Source organism: Schistocerca cancellata, chromosome 2, assembly GCF_023864275.1.
Source record: "Schistocerca cancellata isolate TAMUIC-IGC-003103 chromosome 2, iqSchCanc2.1, whole genome shotgun sequence".
Classification (NCBI taxonomy): domain Eukaryota; kingdom Metazoa; phylum Arthropoda; class Insecta; order Orthoptera; family Acrididae; genus Schistocerca; species Schistocerca cancellata.
Window position 1 is genome coordinate 598,953,543 of NC_064627.1, and position 22,456 is coordinate 598,975,998.

At 43.2% G+C, this 22,456-nt stretch overlaps 1 protein-coding gene across 1 annotated transcript in view; it reads left to right on the forward strand.

Annotated features, from left to right (window-relative positions):
- Positions 1-22,456, forward strand: part of LOC126147163 (bile salt-activated lipase-like) — a 69,945-nt gene that overhangs the window by 41,748 nt on the left and 5,741 nt on the right. Inside the window, exons 7-8 of the mRNA XM_049915673.1 lie at positions 913-1,045; positions 14,206-14,329. Of these exons, the coding sequence (XP_049771630.1) occupies positions 913-1,045; positions 14,206-14,329 (257 nt within the window). The remainder of the gene's footprint in view (positions 1-912; positions 1,046-14,205; positions 14,330-22,456) is intronic.

The window sequence follows — 22,456 nt, forward strand, 5'->3', positions numbered from 1 at the left end:
TACAGTTTCCATGAAACTCGAAGTTTATGAAGTCGTATCTTTTGAACCTATCGTACCCTGAAATAATTTTGCCGGTAAATTCAGTGATATATGCAGATACTGTTTGCGAAATCAATTGCGAAGAGAGTTAGTAACACAGAGTTAATAAATGATAACCAGAGTTTTTCATACGTCTCAGTGTTTATGACCCCATATTTTTTGAACAATATCTCGTACATTAATATACTTTGGCAGGTACAGTCAGCGGTGTATGTGAGTATTGCGTAAAAAATGTATAGCGAATGGTGTTAGAAGTAACAAAGTAATAAATTAAAATGTCAGGCCTGGTGCGGCAGTTTTAGTGCATGAACAGCGAATGTGTAAAAAACGATTAACTTTTTTTCCTTTCACCAGTTTGTGGGGGCTTTCAGCGAGAAGAAATCTCGCAAGGGCTTGGAATTATGTGGAAAGTTGGTTTCAACTCAAGAAGTGCTCTCCTTCTCAAATGGGTGTTGAGTAAAGTCTGGTTATCTGACCACCTGAGCTACATTCATTTTTTACCCCCACATTCATTCCGTTGAGAGCTACGTGGGTCTTACCCGCACACTGATTATTCCCAGATAGTAAATTACTTTGAAATCGATCCAGTGTTTCAGGAAGAGATGTCCAACATGCAGACATATATCCATTATTATAATATGTATGGATTAATGTTAACAGTGGTCTTTAATCGTTTTCGGTAATCACTGAAAAGACGTTTATTTATTTTTACTGTGCTAAATTCTTGAAATATCGACACTAAATTTATCTGTCAATTATGCCCATTTTCTCTACATCTTCCGAGTAATTATAATCGAATAAGAAGACTGCACGTGTATTTATTGGCTTCTGACTACACTACAATATTTATGATGCTTTAATTACATTTTGCAGTTCGACTCACACCTTTTCTTCGTGGAGGGAGTGGACGCCGCCATCAGGAGCATGTCCCGGTTGACCTCGCAGCCTGTCTACTACTACCAGTTTTCGTTCGTCGGTCCCCTCAGCGCGTATCCTGGCGGCCCAGGTATTCAAATAAAATAATTAGAAATTTCTCTCACTTATTATCATATTTAGTAATTTAAGGTGTTTCACCACAAGAAAGTAACTGCCATTCTGATAATTTTCCTAATACGTTCTGAGAATAATACCATGGAAAAGACAAAAAACACAAAAGTATTTTTCTTTTCGTATCGACTAATCTTCACCGACAACAATGCAGTTCTCGCAAGTTTAGACAATTGCTTGAAATTTTCGGCGAAAGCTTCTTTTCCCAAAACGAATCCCTGCGGTTACATGTTTGAAATGCCCCTCAAAACGTGATGCAGACAACAGTGATCTGAAGTTTTGTTAGCAACTTCATAGAAGTGGTAGTAACTACAAACAAAATGGTTCAAATGGCTCTGAGCACTATGGGACTTAACATCTATGGTCATCAGTCCCCTAGAACTTAGAACTACTTAAACCTAACTAACCTAAGGACATCGCAGAACACCCAGTCATCACGGGTAGTAACTACATTGGTAATTTATAGAAAAAGAAGGATCACAGGTGAAATTCCCATCAACCAATCTATTAATAGATATTTACGGATAATGCAGTTAAAAATGACATTTCTGATACCCGATTCCTTCAGCATCACTATTAACCCTAGGACGCCTAAGGGGGGTGGGGGGGTTCGTTGAACCCACAATTTTTTTATGTCCCCTGATTTTGCCCAAGTAACTTTCATACTACATATTCCCTTTGAGTTATTGTTTGTCGGCTATTTTATGAAATGTTAGTATCAATATATTTTATAGAAAATTCCTGCTTTGAAAGAAAAAATAAATAAACTTATTATGGGTCGAACAAACCCCCCATCCCCTTTGTCTTCCATACTATAGAAAATTTCCCTTAGTAGGATTTCGTATTTCTCATCTCTACAACAATGCAAGTTAGTTCCTTGTTGTTTGCTATTCTTGATATTCACAACAATTGGTTTACTTTCAGAGGAAGTGATTGTTGATGTCAGTCAGCTGTTATTTATCTTGTAAACTTGCAGTGAGTTAGTGCAGTTCGCTACTGTTCACACCCAGACTTACAAAAGACTAAAAGACTACGTGACTCGTCTTTAGAAAGAGTTCTGAATGAAATTTTAGATGAAGATTCTGACTCGGGGAGTGAAAGTGAATATGTGGATGGTGTTTTGGTGTATGATTCAGATCGGGAAAGTGATGTGGATGTTAAAGAAGATGAAGATAGCGCAGCTTCAGGCAGTGACCATCAGGATGTTATTGTGGCCAAGTCTGGAAGAAGGTACGTAACCACACAGCCTAGAATTCCTCAGAGGTCTGTTGCTAATATAGTAAGAGAGCAGGCAGGAGTAACTGCAGCTCGTTTTTGCCATTCACCTGGAGAAGCCTTGAAGTTACTTCTTACGCCTGACATCATGGATGTTATAGTAAAACATTCAAATGAAGAGGCAGTTAGGCGAAATGTTACTTTGACTAATGAGAAAGAATTGTATGCCTTTATAGGAATCCTGATTCTTATGGGGGCAAATAAGGACAATACTGTCAGTGTACGCGATATTTGGTCAGACCTAATGGATCAGCCAGTTTACAAGGGTATTATGGCAAGAGAACGTTTCAAGGAACTTATTGCACTCATAAGGTTTGATGACAAGAGTAGCCGCCAGCTAAGAAGGGAAGCAGACAAGTTCACAACAATCCGTGATGTTTTCAACAAAGTGAATGATGGGTTTCCACTATTGTATAAACCAGGGGTGCACCTCACCATTGATGAGATCCTCAGCTTGTTTAGAGGGCGCTGCCCCTTCAAAGTATTTATGAAGGATAAACCGGGCAAGTATGGCATCCTTATACGCATGATGTCCGATGCAGTTGACAGATACGTCTTGAACATGGAACCCTATGCAGGCAATGTTCAGAATTTGCCGAAAGAAGAATGGGGTTCAGCAGCAGTCGTCAAACGTCTGGTAGCAACTGTGAAAAATACTGGTCGAAATATTATTACAGACCGATACTGCACATCGGTGGATTTGGCGGAAGAGTTATACCAAGACTACAACGTTACTACAGTAGGAACTCTCCAGTCAAACAGGAAGCATATTCCAGACATAATGAAGAACACGTCAAATCGAGAGCTATATTCATCAATGTTCTTGTTCACAGACCCATCAACAGGTAGGCCTCCAGTAACTTTGGTGTCCTACATAGTAAAAACGAAACCAAGAGAAAACTTACTGATGTTGTCTACAATGCACCAAGATAAAGGCACTGTTGGAGGAGAGATGAATAAAACCGAGATAAATGCATATTATAATTCCACTAAAGGTGGAATTGATACCATTGATCAAATAGCGCGTATGTACACCTGCAAGAGGGGAACAAAGAGATGGCCTCTATCTGTATTTTCCTCTCTCATCGACATTTGCGCTATCAATGCAACCACCATATTCATCCAGCAACATCCAACATGGAATGAAAAGAAACACAACAAACGGAAAGTTTATGATCTGCAAGCTGGGATGGAATTAGTGAAATTGCAGGTAGAAGAAAGAAGTGCCAATGCAAGAGAGTTATCTAACCAAATTGTTCAATCAATGGAGACTATTCTACAAAAGAAAATCAAAGAAATGACAACAGAAGCACGTCAGCCTCCTGCAGGGAAAGGTCGGTGCCATATTTGTGTAAGAGAAGCTAAAACAAAGAAGCAGAAGTACAACAATCTAAGTAAACCAAAACAGTATTGTGGACAGTGTCATAAACATGTGTGTAACACACATTCAGAAAAAATTGTGAAGTGTGTTCCTCGCCTTGAAGTTGAGGACTCAGAGTAGTCTGTTGTATATGAACACATCTGTATTTTGTATTGTAGTATATCAATTTTTATTCACTCAATCCAATATTTATAACAATTAACAACATTTATAAACCGATCCCTTAGTTAAAATACATAAACCATTTTGAAAGTCGTAATTTTTCATCAGTCAACTTATTTAATACCTGTGGGCTCGCCGAACCCTCCCCTTAGGCATCCAAGTTAGCAAAACCTCTTGGGCGTCCTAGGGTTAAAGGACTTTTTTCCATCAACTGTAACGCTTGTTCCACGTTAATCTGTCATTATGTTTATTGGCGTTTCATTCAAACGAGGCTCATCAGCAACAATATTCAGGAATATGTTTCGCATGCTTCATCATCACTTCCTTCGTCTTCGCAACAGTTTCCCCATTCTGGAAAGATACATGGTGTTCATCTATTTTCCCAGTGAACTAAAAAACCACGCTTCACACTCATTGCAAGTACTCGCACATTCGACTGCCAGCAGCAAGCAACTCCAGCCCGGTATATTCAACGCTATCGGGTTTTCCGGATACATTTTTCGCATATTGTGGTAAAAATTTTGTAGCTCCACTACGCGAACCTATTTTATGTGGTGATTTTTCGTGAGACAGCTTTAGGAATTTCATTTGTGTACCAACGTTGTTCGATATGTTACGCTACCCAGCTAAAGGAGCTGTTTCATATTTACTACATTTCTCATGTACAAATAGAGTACTTAAGGACAGCAAATTGTAGCGAGACTGATAAAAGTAAATAGTATTAGCGCAAAACTTTCACTCAATAAATTAATTTGGTTTATTGCAATTGCTGCAGGATTTTATTTAATAAACACCAAAACAACACTTAGTTGATACAAACTGTGTATTCTAACCATTGATGAATTTATGATAGTTCACAAAATCGGAGTTGTTCAAACCAAAACAACTAGTATCTTCCTATAAAAACAAAAATTTGTAAACAATATAATGTCGATTCCATTAAAGGTGGTGAAGTGTCATATCCCCGGATGTTACTTATCCTGACTTTGGGACCAAATGAACATGGCTTTCATGCAGTATCCGGCAGACCGTAGTATGTACAGGTGTATATGGAATACCTGTAGCCATACCAAACAGGACCAGGTATCTAACACCAATGATTCTCATTATCATCATTTATGGTGACTACCATAATCCACAACGGTCATTCAGTTGAAGCTAAAACATCACACGTCAGGTGCAGCGGAAAAATGATCAACAGCAGGAGTGCATAAAATTCTTGCATTCTGCAGAAATTTTTCCTTTGTATGCATTTGCATTAGACGTCTATATCAAGTTTAGAGTACTGCAAATCGTAAAATGTGCTAGCAATTTTCATTGGACTTGAGCAAAGCACTCTTAACCCTCGTGAAAAAGTGCACACGTTTAGAAAAATGTTCCTTCTGGAAGTGCTCCAGTGTATAACTTGTTTTTCCATTTCACTCCCAGGATCTGCCAGTTCCGTATCTCTTTTGAACCTGGTGCTTGTAGCCATAAGAGCAGTGGTTCCCAACCTGGGGTAATTACCCCCTGAGAAGTAAAATGAAATTTTCTGAGGAGTAAAAACTAAACGATTCGATACGGTTTCAGTCACGAAACTAAGTTATTTTCAAAATATCATTACGATTATCACAATTTTATAAGACTCTAATTTTGATTTTATGAATTATCAATAATTACTTTCTCTCAATTAGTAGCATTAATCAGTCAAGGTCACAGGTTCTTCACACTCTAATTCCACTAATACATATGTTCGGCTTTGTCACATACATCACTGACGGTAAAAGTGGGGCAGAGCGGTTCTAGGCGCAACAGTCTGGAACCGCGCGACAGCTACGGTCGCAGGTTCGAATCCTGCCTCGGGCATGGATGTGTGTGATGTCCTTAGGTTAGTTAGGTTTCAGTAGCTGTAAGTTCTAGGGGACTGATGAACTCAGAAGTTAAGTCCCATAGTGGTCAGAGCCATTTTGATTTGATAAAAGTAGTTTGATGAACCTTCTGCCAGGCGCTCAAGCGTAAATTGCAGAATAGTCATGTAGGTGTAGACTTAACAAATGAATAAGAAATTTAATTTTTCGGTAATTGCTTTTGAGTGGAGCTTCATTACAAATTTTAGTTTCCTATTTAGATGTGCCTAACGAGAAGAACATGAAGGCAAGTAAGAATGGATCTCGCAGAAAAATATTGCACCAGATATCTCCACTGAAGCTGTTCTAATGGTGCTGACATTTCTTTAATATTGTCGAAAATTCAGCGACCATTGTGCATAGCGAACCGGACGGAGCTCTCTCACTAGAGCAGTGGTTCCCAACCTTTCTTACCTTTCATTACCCCTGAGTGCAATCACACGTTTAGCTGTACCCCTGGCTACCCCCTGCCATCTGTTACCCTCCTCCCCCATATTATCACCAGCTTTAGCACCTGACTAAACTGTAGAACGAAACACTTTTCTCGGAACACTTTTATTTTTAAAATGATACCGTTCCACTCTCGTATAGCGCACGGGAAAAATGAACACAAAATCTTTCCATGAGAGTTTTGATTTCTTTTATTTTACACTACTGCGTATTAAAATTGCTACACCACGAAGATGTCGTGCTACAGACAAGAAATTTAACCAACAGGAAGAAGATGCTGTGATATGCAAATGATTACCTTTTCAGAGCCTTCACACAAGGTTCGCGCCGATGGTGACACCTACAACGTGCTGACATGAGGAAAGTTTCCATCCGATTTCCCATACACAAACAGCAGCTGATCGGCGTTGGCTGGTGAAACGTTGTTGTGATGCCTCGTGTAAGGAGGAGAAATGCGTACCATCACGTTTCCGACTTTGATAAAGGTCGGATTGTAGCCTATCGCGCTTGCGGTTTATCGTATCGCGACATTGATGCTCGCGTTGGTTGAGATCCAATGACTGTTAGCAGCATATGGAATCGGTGGGTTCAAGAGGGTAATACGAAAACCCGTGCTGGATCCCAACGGCCTTGAATCACTAGCAATCGAGATAACAGGCATCTTATCCGCATGGCTGTAACGGATCGCGTAGCCCATCTCGATCCCTGAGTCAACAGATGGGGACGTTTGCAAGGCAGTAACCATCTGCACGAACAGTTCGACGACGTTTGCAGCAGCATGGACTATCAGCTCGGTGACCATGGCTGCGGTTGGCCTTGACGCTCCATCACAGACAGGAGCACCTGCGATGGTGTACTCAACGACGAACCTGGGTGCACGAATGGCAAAAAGTCATTTTTTCGATGAATCCAGGTTCTGTTTAAAACATCATGATGGTTGCATCCGTGTTTGGCGACATCGCGGTGAACGCACATTGGAAGCGTGTATTCATCATCACCATACTGGCGTATCACCCAGCGTGATGGGACGGGGTGCCATTGGTTACATGTCTCGGTCACCTCTTGTTCGCATTGACGGCACTTTGAACAGTGTACATTACATTTCAGATGTGTTACGAGCCGTGGCTCTACCCATCATTCGATCCCTGCGAAACCCTACTTTTCAGCAGGATAGTGCACGACCGCATGTTGCAGGTCCTGTACGGGCCTTTCTGGATACAGGAAATGTTCGACTGCTGCCCTGGCCAGCACATTCTCCAGATCTCTCACTAATTGAAAACATCTGGTCAATAGTGGCCGTGCAACTGGCTCGTAACAATACGCCAGTCACTACTCTTGATGAACTGTGGTATCGTGTTGAAGCTGCATGGGCAGCTGTACTAGAGTACTAGAGCCTCTGTGTGGCATGAGCAAGTGTCGCTTAGATACGCGCAGCTGATAAGAGCTCAAACTTCCATAAGAATAACATTACCGGAAGTTGCGCAATCTTGATTATAGCCCGCACAGAGGCTAAGTAATATATACACGCGCTGCAGCGGCTAAGTCAGTCGTAACTGAAAAAGCTCTGACTCAATGCTCAGGCATATCAAGGCCGTCATTAGGGCCAGAGGTGGTTGTTCTGGGTACTGATTTCTCAGGATCTATGCACCCAAATTGCGTGAAAATGTAATCACATGTCAGTTCTAGTATAATATATTTGTCCAATGAATACCGGTTCATAATCTGCATTTCTTCTTGGTGTAGCAACTTTAATGGCTAGTAGTGTATTAAGATGGTCATTTCTCCAAATATATGTGGGTGTCAATAAAATACTCTCGCACTCGGAGGAAAAAGTTGGTGATTGGACCTTGGAAAATAGATCTCCCCTCAACGCAAAACGTCTTTATTTTAATGATTGCCACCCAGCGCGCGTGTCTTATCCGAGACAGATTCTCCACTGTTTCTCCGTCAATCCTATCTGGTAAGGACCTCATTATCACATCAGTACTGTACCAGAGGAGGGACAAGGGTAGTGAGGTCGGACTCTTTAGTTGATCTCTCGCATCTTTTAGGGTTTTAGCAATAAAACGTAGTCTTTGGTTCGCTTTCCCCAATACATCTTCTATGTGATCGTTCCAATTAAAGTTGTCGTAATTGTTATCCTTAGGTATTTAGTTAAATTGACAGCCTTTAGATGTGTGGCATTTCTCGTGTAGCCGAAATTTAGCGGATTCCTTTGATTACTCATTGGGAAAACTTCATCATTTGGACAGATATCTTGTGTAAATCATTTTGCAATTTTTTCTGACAATCTCATGACTTCACAAGTTGACAGATGACAGCATCATCCGCCAACAATCTAAGTGAGCTGCTCAGATTGGCTTCTAAACCGTTTATGTAGAGCAGGAACAGCTGAGGGCCTGTAACGTTTCTTATTGGAACGCCAGATATTACTTCTGTTTTACTCGAAGATTTTCTCTCAGTTACCACGAACTGTGACCTTTTTGATGGGAATGTACGAATCTAGTCGCACAACAGAGACGGTAATCCATAGGCAACCAGTTCGATTAGAAGCTGCTTGTGAGGAACCTGAACCGAAAGCCTTTTGGAAATCTAATGCTGAAATTTATCAGCTACCAGAATACTGTATTCTATATTGAGAACGAAAACAGCGATTCTTCAAGTAAAATAGTTTCCTTCGGAGTATCGGGCATGCGTTCCGATAGAACTGTCTATCTTAAACCACAGGCGTAATTTTTACTTCCACCTTCTCAAGATTAAGAATCAGTATCATCAAGTGTGCTCCATTCCATCTGAGTTAGGCAAGTTTTTCGGCTCACATTAACTATTGCTAACCAACGTAAATACGTTATTGTGGTATACTTACCCACCCCGATGGCTGAGATCGTGAAAGTGTGGACTCTTTTGTAATTCGATCACCCTGACTATGAAATACAAATTGTCATTGTAACTGGGAAAACGAAGTAATCAGCTGTGAAAGCAACAGACAGTGTGCGAGTGCCTCATGATAAAGCCTTGATCTACTATAAAAGACGGATAATTATGCTGCTGTGGCACATTTTATAATGTTAACTGAATCTTCCGTCAGTTCTTGGTAGGACAATATTAGTGCTTTTCATTTGTTATAAACCCTTGATCTCTTCATAATGTAGTACTTAAGTAAACCTTCACATACTGTTGACAAAAACTTGGCTATTGATGCGAGTCCTTGTGGTACATACCGACAATGGTGAGGAATAGCCGGTGCAGAGAGCGTGGTGTGTCCAGTTCATCATTCTGCCAGCAAGAACACGATCATAGCAGTATGGCGAGCAAGTACTAACCACATTTTCCTAAGTAGTAGAAACTCTCAAATGACGATTTGGAACAATAAAACAAATTGAAGTTGATCTTGCGCAGCATAGATGTGGGGGATTGCTTCATTGTCCTCTACCAAACTTCAAAATATAGCCCAGCCAAGTGGTGCTCAAAACAGTCGTTTTCGTAACAGAATTGCGGAAGTTTTTAAGTTTTTCTTTGTGATGTTTGGCGTGCTGAATCCAAAATCCATGTTTGCAGTTTTCTGGAGGTCGGACACATAAGTAAAAACGCGAAAACTTCAAAAGGATTGCAAATTTTTCATTTTTTCGCTTATGTCATCGAAAACTATGTGTTTCTCGTTGATGATCACTCTCTACAAAATTAAAGTAGGCAGAATTCACTACGAAAGTCACTACTCAGATTTGATTTACTGAGGAGCGGATCGGTGCTAGAGCAACTGCAGACCAGTTTTTTGTTTTATTTTGTCTTTCTGGGAAAACGTGAAAAACACCCGCTCCCAACCCTTAAAACTCGAAAAATGTACACGTTATTGACATAAACACTCAACAGCGCGAATGAAAATTAGAGAAACTACAAGAGACGTCTGCAACATTCAATTTTTGCACGTGGAGGAACGGAACAAAGCGAAAATTACGAAAAGTACCTTCTGCACCCTACAGAGAGACGGTCCCTTCCACCTGTCCATCTTTCATCGGCGGTGTACTTTCTGTGTAAGAAAAAAAAATGAGGCCAGCGATAGGAAGACATGAAGGAAGAAGAATAAGGTTTTACGTTCCGTCGATAACAAGGTCAAGACGAAGCACAAACTCGGATTCTTTTTATTTATTTATTTTTGAAGAATGAGTAAGTTTGGCCGTATCGTTTCAAAGGAGCCATCCCGGAATTTGCCCTGGGGGATTTACGGAAATGTTGAAACACTGGATGGCCGGACGCGGATTTGAACCATCTACCTTGCTAGCCACTGCGCCACCTCGCTCGGTTATGGACAAAACTAAGTAGAAGAAGCGACATATCGATAGGACAGGTATTGAGACTCACTGGACATTACTGGGTTGGTACTAGAGGGAGCCGCTGTGGTCACAAACTGTGGAGGAAGACAAAGATTGCGACATATACAGCAAACAAAGAAGAACGTCGGATACTTTAATCTGAAATGGAGAGTTTGGGGCTGAAGAGGAAATCGTGGTGGGCAGCATTAAAGCTATTAGACACGGCCCACCACTCTCCTGATGCGAGCGGATACTGAGACTACACAAAACGTAGCGCTAGTAAGTCAGCCACGGTTTAGTTCCATACCGGTGAATATTTGTACCGTGTGACTCGTGTCTTCTACAGCAACCAAGTTGCGTACCTATGAAGTATTGTCCCACTTGTGCTACGGTATTCGCGATTTCCTGTCAGAAAGGTCACGGTTCGTAATAACTGGCGGAAAGTCATCGAGTAAAACAGAAGTGATATCTGGCGATCCGCAAGGAAGCGTTACGTGACCACTGCTGTTCCTAACCTATACAAAAGATTTAGAACACAATCCGAGCGGCCCTGTAAGATTAACTGCAAAAGATGGTGTCACTTACCGTCTAGTAAAGCCGTCAGAAGTTCAAAACCTGTTGAAAAATCATTGAGACAACATATCCGTACGGTTTGAAAAGTGGGAATTGACCCTAAATAATGAAAAGTGTAAGGTCATTCTCACGAGTATTAAAACGAATCTGTAAATTTCGATTACACGACAAATCCCAAAAATCTAAGGACTGTTCTTTAACTAAATGCCTATACATAAAAATTGGGAACAATTTAAACTGGAACGATTGCATTGAAAATGTTGTGGATAAGGCGAACCAAAGACTGGGTTTTATTGGCAGCATCCTTAGAAGATGCACAGATACACGAATGAGACTGCCCTCACTACGCCAGTGCGTTGTCTGCCAGGGTACTGCTGTGCAGCATGGCTGCCTCTGCAGGTAGGATTGACGAAGGACGTCGAAAAATTTCAAAGAAGTGCAACTCGTTTTGTATTATCGCTAAATAAAGGAGAGAGGGTCAGGAATTTGATACGCGAATTAGGGTGGCAATACTTAAAACAAAAGCGTTTTCGTTCTCACAGATTATTTCATGATACTTCGATCGCCAAATTTCTCCTCAGAATTGATTTCTTGACACCCACTTCTAGAGGGACAAATGATCAACGTAATGAAATAAGAGAAATCGGAGCTCGCACGAAATGATTTATGTGTTATTTTCCCCGCGCACTTACCGAGTTTGGAGCGGCAGAGGGTCTGCGTGATACAAAGGTATGAACTGCAGAATGATTATGCGCACGTAGGTGTAGGACTCCTCCCGCGTCTATCTCTGAAGCGACTAGCATGTTGGCATTAATAAATCCAAATGCTGAGTCGTGGAACGAGTCAAGATTTCGTTCGCTCATTTGATGTGTTAGCGGAGGAAAGTGAGAAGCTGTACTCCTTTGTAAACTTGGGAATAATGTTGTTCGCTCCATAGATGTAGAGCTAAAACATACGGCCCGCATTCCGAGGTCGTGCGGTAGCGTTCTCGCTTCCCACGCCCGGGTTCCCGGGTTCGATTCCCGGTGGGGTCAGGGATTTTCTCTGCCTCGTGTTGGCTGGGTGTTGTGTGCTGTCCTTAGGTTAGTTAGGTTTAAGTAGTTCTAAGTTCTAGGGGACTGATGACCATAGATGTTAAGTCCCATAGTGCTCAGAGCCATTTGAACCATTTTTTCAAACACATACGGATCATGAACTATGAAATTATATGTAAATAATTGCAAATATTCACTAACAAAAAATGAGAAAGCGTACTGATTGCTTCCTTACTGAACAAAAATATGACGTGAGCCCCCAACACATGATGAGGATCTTCGTAAGAGACTCTAGTTTCCAGCGTAGTGATGAAAACAAGAAAGTTACTTGTAACTAGTGTCGAGCTGCTTTTGGGATGTAATGTCAACAAGAAAAAATTAGTAATCGGACTAATAACCACTGTTCATGTATCTTACGACTACCAACGCGCTTGAAAAACCCATGTAAAAAGGCAGGAATGCTATTGTGCTAATAGATTGCACTACCATACCAATTAAAAACCAAAATATGTATGGTGACGAATAAGTCTACGGAAAAGGAAATGATAGCTTGAACGATCGAGCTTCTTAGAAACCAAGAGTGTGGCACTACCGTCAGTATAAATATCACGACTCAGTTAATAATTCAAGAATATTGGGAAATTTTGATAAATACAGTATTACAGCCGCTACCACTGCAAATGCACTGTTTATTTATTCAGCGGATTATAGAATAAGGAAACTGATTGAAAGATATAACAGTCCTTAAACATCAGAACAGTCACCCAGCAGTGCAAACAGAAATAAGGTGAATAGCAGAGAGAGTAATTTCGGTCATTTTTCCGTGTATTTGTCTGTACAATGTGCCTAACACGTTCTGGACGAAAACTTCAATATTCCGAAAGTGGGGGGCATGGTGGCGTCGAGGATTAGCAGCAGATGAATCCTGTGAACATAACGTGTGAACAGAGGCCCAGGAGAGAGTGTTCTCAATTACATGAAATTTATGAGAATTTCATTATTAAATATTTTCATTGCTTCATACTCAAATAACCACTATAATTATTATTATTTTATTATTATTATTATACAAATTTGGCCGTTAAAGACCGTGAAAACAGTTATTTCTTGCGCTTCTGGGAAGTCTTCTTTCTCTCAGTCCACACTTCTTTCATTCTTGCGCTGAAGGCGGCTTTTCTCTCTTCAGACCATTTAGTTCCACAAGTCTTCTTGATTTTCACACCGAAACCCGTGAATGAATTCAGTTTTTTTCTAAAAAGGTTTCTGTTAAATATTGTTTCCTGATCTATGTCCATTTCTTTTAGATCTGTTTCTGTGTTGATAAACCATAAATTTTTATTTTTTAGATTTGCGATGTACGAAAATATTTGTTTTGTAAGCCTATTCGGGTTCATCCTCATGATGTGAACATAAAAGGAGCATCTTCTTTTTCTAATTTCGTCTGTAATTTTGCTGCACTTCATATACACTTCTTTGTTGCTTTTTAGTCTGTATACAGGCTTGCCTTGATCATCTGTTATTTTCCTGTGTCCAAGAATTGTCCTCACAATTCTTCTTTCACGATTTTCTATCTGTTCTGCATATGTAAAATTTGCCACTATAATTATTTTTAAGTAAATCTTAATTACATAATTAATGACAATGTACGTATTTATACTGTTTCACAGTATTATTGTTGATCTAAGAAAAATATACTGTATCTAATGACAAGGTGACCCAAGAATACCAACAATGGACAAAAACTATAATGACCTCACTGGATTAGATCCAATGGCCTATGGGGTAACTGCGGTGGCACTTATCACCAGATGATATACAGACATAATTACATTGCTTTCGTCGTCCCAAACCATTAGCTTACTTCGAAAATTTCCTCACGGAATTTATCAGTATAAGCCATCGATAATTGTCATTTTTAAAGAAAGGAGATTTGTTTTATAGAAGTAGATCTCAAAACTTAAAATACTTTTCACTACGTGCTTAGTTAGTCGTACAACTCGAGCAAAGAATGTCTACCTGAATATTTTCATTCTTTTTCTTTCCTTTAGGAGCAGCACATGCCGATGATGTGCACTACATGTTCACATCGCCCATGGCTCTGGATCCTGATACGGATGGGGGTATTATCAGAGCTCAGATGATAGAAATGTGGGCTAATTTTGCCAAATATGAGTAAGTAATTTTCTTTTAATTTTTAATTATTATTTCGGTCTGAAAGTACCTCTAAGTTCATTTGTCGAGATCCAAATCACTATTTCTTAGATAGTTTCATTGTGTGTAATGTTTAAAAGATTCATGGAGGGTTGGTGATAACCTACGAGTGGCCTTTAATTCTGGGCACCCACAAAGAATGTTGTCAAATCTGTGTGTTTCGTCAGTCTCGCGATAATACATTCCAAACGTGTAGTAAAGAAAACTGCAGATTTCAAGGTTCGTTAGTAATAAGGAGCCATTAGCTGAATTGGTCGTTATCAAGTTCATAGCTGTCAGGTGGAATCAACAACAGTCTTAAGAGTCCGAAATTCTGTCCTTACCATAAATGTCAACCGTGAAACAATTGGTATTCAGTATAAGGGGGCACATGGAAAGTGAGAGTACAAATCACAGAAAATACTGATTAATTACGGTACTGCACTGGAAGAAAAAGCGCAATAATCTCAAGTACAATATCACTTTACTGACAAGTGAAATGATAGCTATTTTATATTGTAGGAGCATATGACAACAAATTCAGACGAAATGAAACACACGTGACTCAGTAAAGACTGCCAAACAATCGCATCATTACCCAGTGTACCACTCTGTGGTTGTAACGCAGGACGGTATTCACGCATGCAAACGCTCGTAAAGATGTCGAACGGCATCCTGCGATAGATTGTCCCAGGCTTCTTGGCCTGTTGTTGCAATTCGGTAATGGTTCGTAAGTTCCCGTTATATCATGTCCCATTCGTGTTCAACTGGCTAGAGACCTGGCGATCTTGGCGCCCAGGGCAGTTGCTGCACTTCACGAAGCGCGTGACAGCGGCCACATATGGACGTGGATTGTCCTCCTGAAAAAGCACATCACCTTCCTGCCGAATAAATGGCAGTTTCATGTGGATAGCAGCCTTTACGGTGTATTGTGTCTAGACAAGACAGCCTAGACACAATGAGAGGAAGCCGAAAGGCACGCGCTTAAACTCACGCAGGCTGGCGTGAGGTCTGAAACAGGATACGTAATGAATGCTATAAAGAAAAGTACGTAGCTTCTGGAATACTTAACATAAATCCACATTTGTAGAACATCGCTCTTGATGATACATTAATAGAATCTCAATATCTATACTGGTAATGGCGCCTTGCTAGGTCGTAGCAAATGTAGCTGAAGGCTATGCTACTATCGTCTCGGCAAATGAGAGCGTAATTCTCAGTGAACCATGGCTAGCAACGTCGGCTGTACAACTGGGGCGAGTGCTAGTCAGTCTCACTAGACCTGCCGTGTGGCGGCGCTCGGTCTGCAATTACTGACAGTGGCGACACGCGGGTTCGACGTATACTAGCGGACCGCGGCCGATTTAAAAGCTACCACCTAGCAAGTGTGGTGTCTGGCGGTGACACCACATTCCTCCCCCGCAAATCGGCGAACGGTTGTGTTATAAGGCTTCCGCCCGCCGTGGGGAGGACCCCATGTTGACGTATGCGACGAGGTGGGGAGCCTAACAACAGGCGAGGCTGTGCCACCCGCACCCGGCCATTCGGTCCGAGGGGAGCTAGGAAACGCCTGAAAACCTAGTCCAGGGTGCACGCTAACATGCGGTGTATGCGCCCGTAGATAGTCAGGAGGGGCCGAAGGGTCGACCTCCATCGAGTCGGAGCACCCGACTGGCGAAGACGACAGCTGGTCCGGAGTGGGCAAAAGTTCCATGGCGGAGGACAACTGGTCACGGGAAGCTATCGGCGGCGCGTGACCCAGGGAGGCGCCCGGCGGTTGCAGCGACGCGTCCACTGCGGGCGTCGCCGGCGGGAGAACAGGCGGCGGCGGCGGCGGTGCGTCGCCATGGGGCAAAATGGAAGGCTGCGTCGGTAACACCTGGGGATGAGGCGAGCCAGTAGATGGGTCCCCAGGACGCTGACCGGACGGCACCGTCGCTGAAAGCAGACGGGGAGCGGCAGAACCCAGGCGACGACAGAGGCGCAGCTGATTGAGATGCCGACGCACCTCACCAGCGGCCTCCATAACCAGATACATAGCGCGGCCGAGGCAGCGAAGAATGCGCCCTGCGAGCCAACGCCGTGAACCGCGATAGTTGCGATAATATACAACGTCGCCGGGAGAAAAAGCAAGTGTCTGCCGCTGTACAGGAACCTGATGCGGCGGATGTAGCAAAGACATCAAGGTTCGATGAGGACGACCATGGAGCAACTCAGCCGGCGAGCGACCATCTCGGGGCTGAGAGCGATACGAGGACAGAAAGAGCAATAACGCTTCCTCCCGAGAATGCGACTCTTTCAACTTCAACATCTGTGACTTGAAAGTCCGGACCAACCGCTCAGCGGCACCGTTTGAGTGAGGCGAAAACGGCGCGGATGTCAGATGTTGAATACCATTGGCCATGCAGAATGACTGAAATTCTGCGGACATGAATTGTGGGCCATTGTCGGAAACAATAGTCTGTGGAAGACCTTCCATGCAAAAGATAGCGGACAACGCTTGGATGGTGGCAGAAGACGTCGTGGAAGACATCCTGACAACAAAAGGAAAATTACGGAAGGAATCGACAACAACCAACCATCGAGCATTCCAGAATGGACCAGCAAAATCGATGTGTAAGCGTTGCTAAGGGGAAGTGGCTGTCGGCCATGCAAAGAATTTCCGCGGTGGTGCGGATTGTTGTTCGGCACACGCCATGCAAGAAGAGCACATATTCGTAATCGCAGCATCGATTCCGAACCAAGTAAAGTGCTGACGAGCAAGTTGTTTCGTTCGCACTATACCCCAATGTCCTTAGTGGAGAAGCTGTAAGACAGAGGACTGTAATGAACGTGGGACCACGACCCTGGACTGATCATTATCAGAATGCAACAGCAAAACACCACGTCGTACAAAAAGTCTCTCCTTGTGAGCAAAAAATCGGCGAACCAACGGATCCTCGATCCGTGACTTTGACAAGGGCCATTGAGTAGCAACAAAACGCAAAACGGTAGCAAGAACAGGGTCGGCAGCTGTGGCTGCAGCTACACGACGAAAATCAATCGGAAACGATTCGACCACGTCATCGGTTTCCGCATCAATGAACATACAAGCAAGTTCAGAAGAATCGAATGCTCTATCCTCAGCAACAGGCAAACGGGACAACGCATCGGCGCTTCCGTGCTTAGCAGTGGACCGATACAAGATATCGTAGCGGTACTGCGAGAGGAAAATAGACCAGCGAATGAATTTCTGCGCTGTACGTGGAGGTACAGGCTTGTTCGGATGAAAAAGCGATGTCAAAGGTTTGTGGTCTGTGATGATGGTAAAGTGACGACCATACAAGAAATCGTGAAACTTTGTAACACCAAACACGAGAGCCAAAGCTTCTTTCTCAATCTGTGAATAATTTCTTTGCGCTGACGAGAGCAATTTGGACGTAAAGGCAATAGGGTGATCATGCGAACCATCTTTGTGCGCAAGCACAGCACCGATCCAGAAATCCGATGCATCCACCATCAACAAAAGGGTTTTCTGGGGATCGAAAGGCGTAAGGCAAGTATTAGAAAGCAACGCCAATTTCAACTGGCAAAAGGCGCGTTCGCATTCCGTCGACCAGGCGAACGGAACACCTTTACGGCGTAAGCGATGAAGCGGAGCTGAAATGGAAGAGGCATGGGGGATATAGCAATGGTAATAATTTATCTTACCCAGCACACTCTGTAGCTGTTTCAAATTCTGCGGCGAAGGCAAGTCGTGTATGGCACGGAGGTGCTCTGGACTGGGATGTATGCCTTGGGCATTGAGTACATGTCCCAGATATGGCAATTCACGAGCAAAAAACACACATTTGTCCTACCGCAAGCGAAGACCATTTTGTCGCAAGACCTGAAATAATGTTCGGAGGTTGGCTAAATGTTCGTCTACTGTCTTTCCTGAGATCACAATATCGTCCAGATAGTTTGCTGCAGTAGGGACCGACGCACAAACAGTTTGTAAATATTGCTGAAACAAAGCAGGGGCGGATGCACACCCGAATGGCAGTCTTTTGAATCGGTACAATCCAAGATGCGTGTTATGGCTGCGGTAGCGATGAAGCGGCGGCGGCCGTATCGTTTTGCCTTGCACGTTGACCCTGGACGAGCTGTCCAAGGGCATCCAATAAGGCCTGCGTTTGCTGATTCTGCAAGCGATAAAATTCGGACAGTTCATCTGGAGAATGTGGCGAAGCCATTACACAAGTAAAGTAAGCAAGAAGAAAGAAGAAGAAGACCCTTTTTGAGACTCGTCGCCAAATATGTTGTGTCTAGACAAGACAGCCTAGACACAATGAGAGAAAGCCAAAAGGCACGCGCTTAAACTCACGCAGGCTGGCGTGAGGTCTGAAACAGGATACGTAATGAATGCTATAAAGAAAAGTACGTAGCTTCTGGAATACTTAACTTTAATCCACATTTGTAAAACATCGCTCCTGATGATACATTAATAGAATCTCAATATCTATACTGGTAATGGCGCCTTGCCAGGTCGTAGCAAATGTAGCTGAAGGCTATGCTACTATCGTCTCCGCAAATGAGAGCGTAATTCTCAGTGAACCATGGCTAGCAACGTCGGCTGTACAACTGGGCGAGTGCTAGTACGTCTCACTAGACCTGCCGTGTGGCGGCGCTCGGTCTGCAATTACTGACAGTGGCGACACGCGGGTCCGACGTATACTAGCGGACCGCGGCCGATTTAAAAGCTACCACCTAGCAAGTGTGGTGTCTGGCGGTGACACCACATATTGTGCACTAGATACGTTACTCTGCACATACATCAAGTATCACTACGAGCTATAACTGTTGGGCCGCCCACACCATGATGCGTGGTATGGGTTTATGCGTTGTGGGCGAATACACTCTGGAATAGATAGCTCAACAGACCTACACTATACACTCGCATACGGGCAGAACCTACTCTCATCACTGAAGAGAACAAAGCGCCATTCCACTCTCCAGCCAACTCTTTCACGACACCAGAGTAGCCATACTTGATGATGTCGCTCTATCAGTGGACGTCTGGCCAGAGTCACACGTGATCCTAATCCTGGTGCTAGCAGATGCTTCGCGATGGTCCCTGATGACACAGTAGGTGCTACATGTGCCCAGATTTCGTTGCTGGATTATGTTCGGTCGGCCACCGCATGCTGGGTGCAATGCGTCGATCCTTACGTGAGTCTGTACAACGCGAATGTCTTGAACATGATTTGCAGGTGTGGGGAGTTTCTAGGAGACACTGTTGAAAGCAGCGATGCATCACCGATATGTTGGGCCCAACATGTGCAACAATCCGTCGATACGTCCATCCAGCTTCCAGTGAGCCCACAACGCTACCTAGCTCAGACGATTGAAGCTGTTCCACAGAAGCACGTTCTCGCCAGTGGGGCATGGTTGCACCCTACTGTTGTACTGTTCACTTCTAAACTCAGCACAGCTGCTGCCTGCAAAGTAAAAACAGAGTGTCAGTGGACAGCTCACTTGATCGCCGATGACCGAGACAAATGAATCACTGAACTAAAGCCCCTCACAATGCACGTACAGGGTGTTTCAAAAATGACCGGTATATTTGAAACGGCAATAAAAAACTAAACGAGCAGCGATAGAAATACACCGTTTGTTGCAATATGCTTGGGACAACAGTACATTTTCAGGCGGACAAACTTTCGAAATTACAGTAGTTACAATTTTCAACAACAGATGGCGCTGCAAGTGATGCGAAAGATATAGAAGACAACGCAGGCTGTGGGTGCGCCATTCTGTACGTCGTCTTTCTGCTGTAAGCGTGTGCTGTTCAGAACGTGCAAGTGTGCTGTAGACAACATGGTTTATTCCTTAGAACAGAGGATTTTTCTGGTGTTGGAATTCCACCGCCTAGAACACAGTGTTGTTGCCACAAGACGAAGTTTTCAACGGAGGTTTAATGTACCCAAAGGACCGAAAAGCGATACAATAAAGGATCTGTTTGAAAAATTTCAACGGACTGGGAACGTGACGGATGAGCGTGCTGGAAAGGTAGGGCGACCGCGCACGGCAACCACAGAGGGCAACGTGCAGCTAGTGCAGCAGGTGATCCAACAGCGGCCTCGGGTTTCCGTTCGCCGTGTTGCAGCTGCGGTCCAAATGACGCCAACGTCCACGTATCGTCTCATGCGCCAGAGTTCACACCTCTATCCATACAAAATTCAAACGCGGCAACCCCTCAGCGCCGCTACCATTGCTGCACGAGAGACATTCGCTAACGATATAATGCACAGGATTGATGACGGCGATATGCATGTGGGCAGCATTTGGTTTACTGACGAAGCTTATTTTTACCTGGACGGCTTCGTCAATAAACAGAACTGGCGCATATGGGGAACCGAAAAGCCCCATGTTGCAGTCCCATCGTCCCTGCATCCTCAAAAAGTACTGGTCTGGGCCGCCATTTCTTCCAAAGGAATCATTGGCCCATTTTTCAGATCCGAAACGATTACTGCATTACGCTATCTGGACATTCTTCGTGAATTTGTGGCGGTACAAACTGCCTTAGACGACACTGCGAACACCTCGTGGTTTATGCAAGTGGTGCCCCGCCACATCGCACGGCCGACGTCTTTAATTTCCTGAATGAATATTTCGATGATCGTGTGATTGCTTTGGGCTATCCGAAACATACAGGAGGCGGCGTGGATTGGCCTCCCTATTCGCCAGACATGAACCCCTGCGACTTCTTTCTGTGGGGACACTTGAAAGACCAGGTGTACCGCCAGAATCCAGAAACAATTGAACAGCTGAAGCAGTACATCTCATCTGCATGTGAAGCCATTCCGCCAGACACGTTGTCAAAGGTTTTGGGTAATTTCATTCAGAGACTACGCTATATTATTGCTACGCATGGTGGATATGTGGAAAATATCGTACTATAGAGTTTCCCAGACCGCAGCGCCATCTGTTGTTGAAAATTGTAACTACTGTAATTTCGAAAGTTTGTCTGCCTGAAAATGTACTGTTGTCCCAAGCATATTGCAACAAACGGTGTATTTCTACCGCTGCTCGTTTAGTTTTTATTGCCTGTATTATACCCGGGTGTAGCTTAGCGCAGTCCTTGGAGGTTACCTGTGTCCCAGAGTTCACTACAATCGATTCGCCTTCACTATCCACATCAACTAGCACTCAACATTTAATCTGTCGCTAATGACTTCGACATAGAATGGGCGCTGAACTCTAAAATCATTTAACAGTCTGCTGTCAAGTGTGCGCTGGTTTCAAACCTTGTAGGACATTAAAACTGTGTCGGACGAGGACTCGAAGCTGCGACGTCTGCCTTTCGCGAGCGAGTGTATGTATTACTGACTAAGCTATACAAGTAAGACTCTAGTCGTGACTCGTGAGACATGCTTCGATGGTCCAGTCAGTATTGCACTTGCTCCCGAAAGGCAAAGGTCACAGACTGAAATTTCGGTTCAGCACACAGAAACTTTCACATCATTTAAATGTGTGTCACACGGACAGGTAGTTCGAAAATTTTAACTCTTTTTTTATGGAGTAACAACCATAATCATCCTTGCCGTTAGTTAGTTTGAATATTAACTTTGCCAATTTTTATTGGAAAAGAAAACAAAAATGAACTGTGTTTGTAGCCTACAGTTTCTGTACGCTGGGTTTCGCGTGTCTATAAACCGCTTTTGTAAACGTCTCTACGGCAACGCCTGTTCATAACTTTATGCACGGCTATTGTTTTCGCATAAAGCCGTCTGTGCTTCTCAGTTCAAAGCTGTCAAAAGAGTTGCCACGTGTCAGGAATTTCCTTAAGTTTAGTCGACTGTAGGAGCATGTTAGGCGTAAAGAATAAACATATTAAATTTCATGCATGAGGCGGAATTTTTTCACGGATCTCACTGTTTATTCACCGCATCTCTTCAATTATATGTATTTGGTAGGTACAGTCAGCAGGTTACGTGGATATTGTGTGAGAAATATGTTAAAAGTCATGAGGCAGCATTAAACGCATCTCATCGTTTATCACCCGAACTGTGATAGGTAGATGGTGCTTACCCCCACAGCAATTGTTGCCTAACATTAAGAGACATATGTAGAAGTTTGGTTCAAATG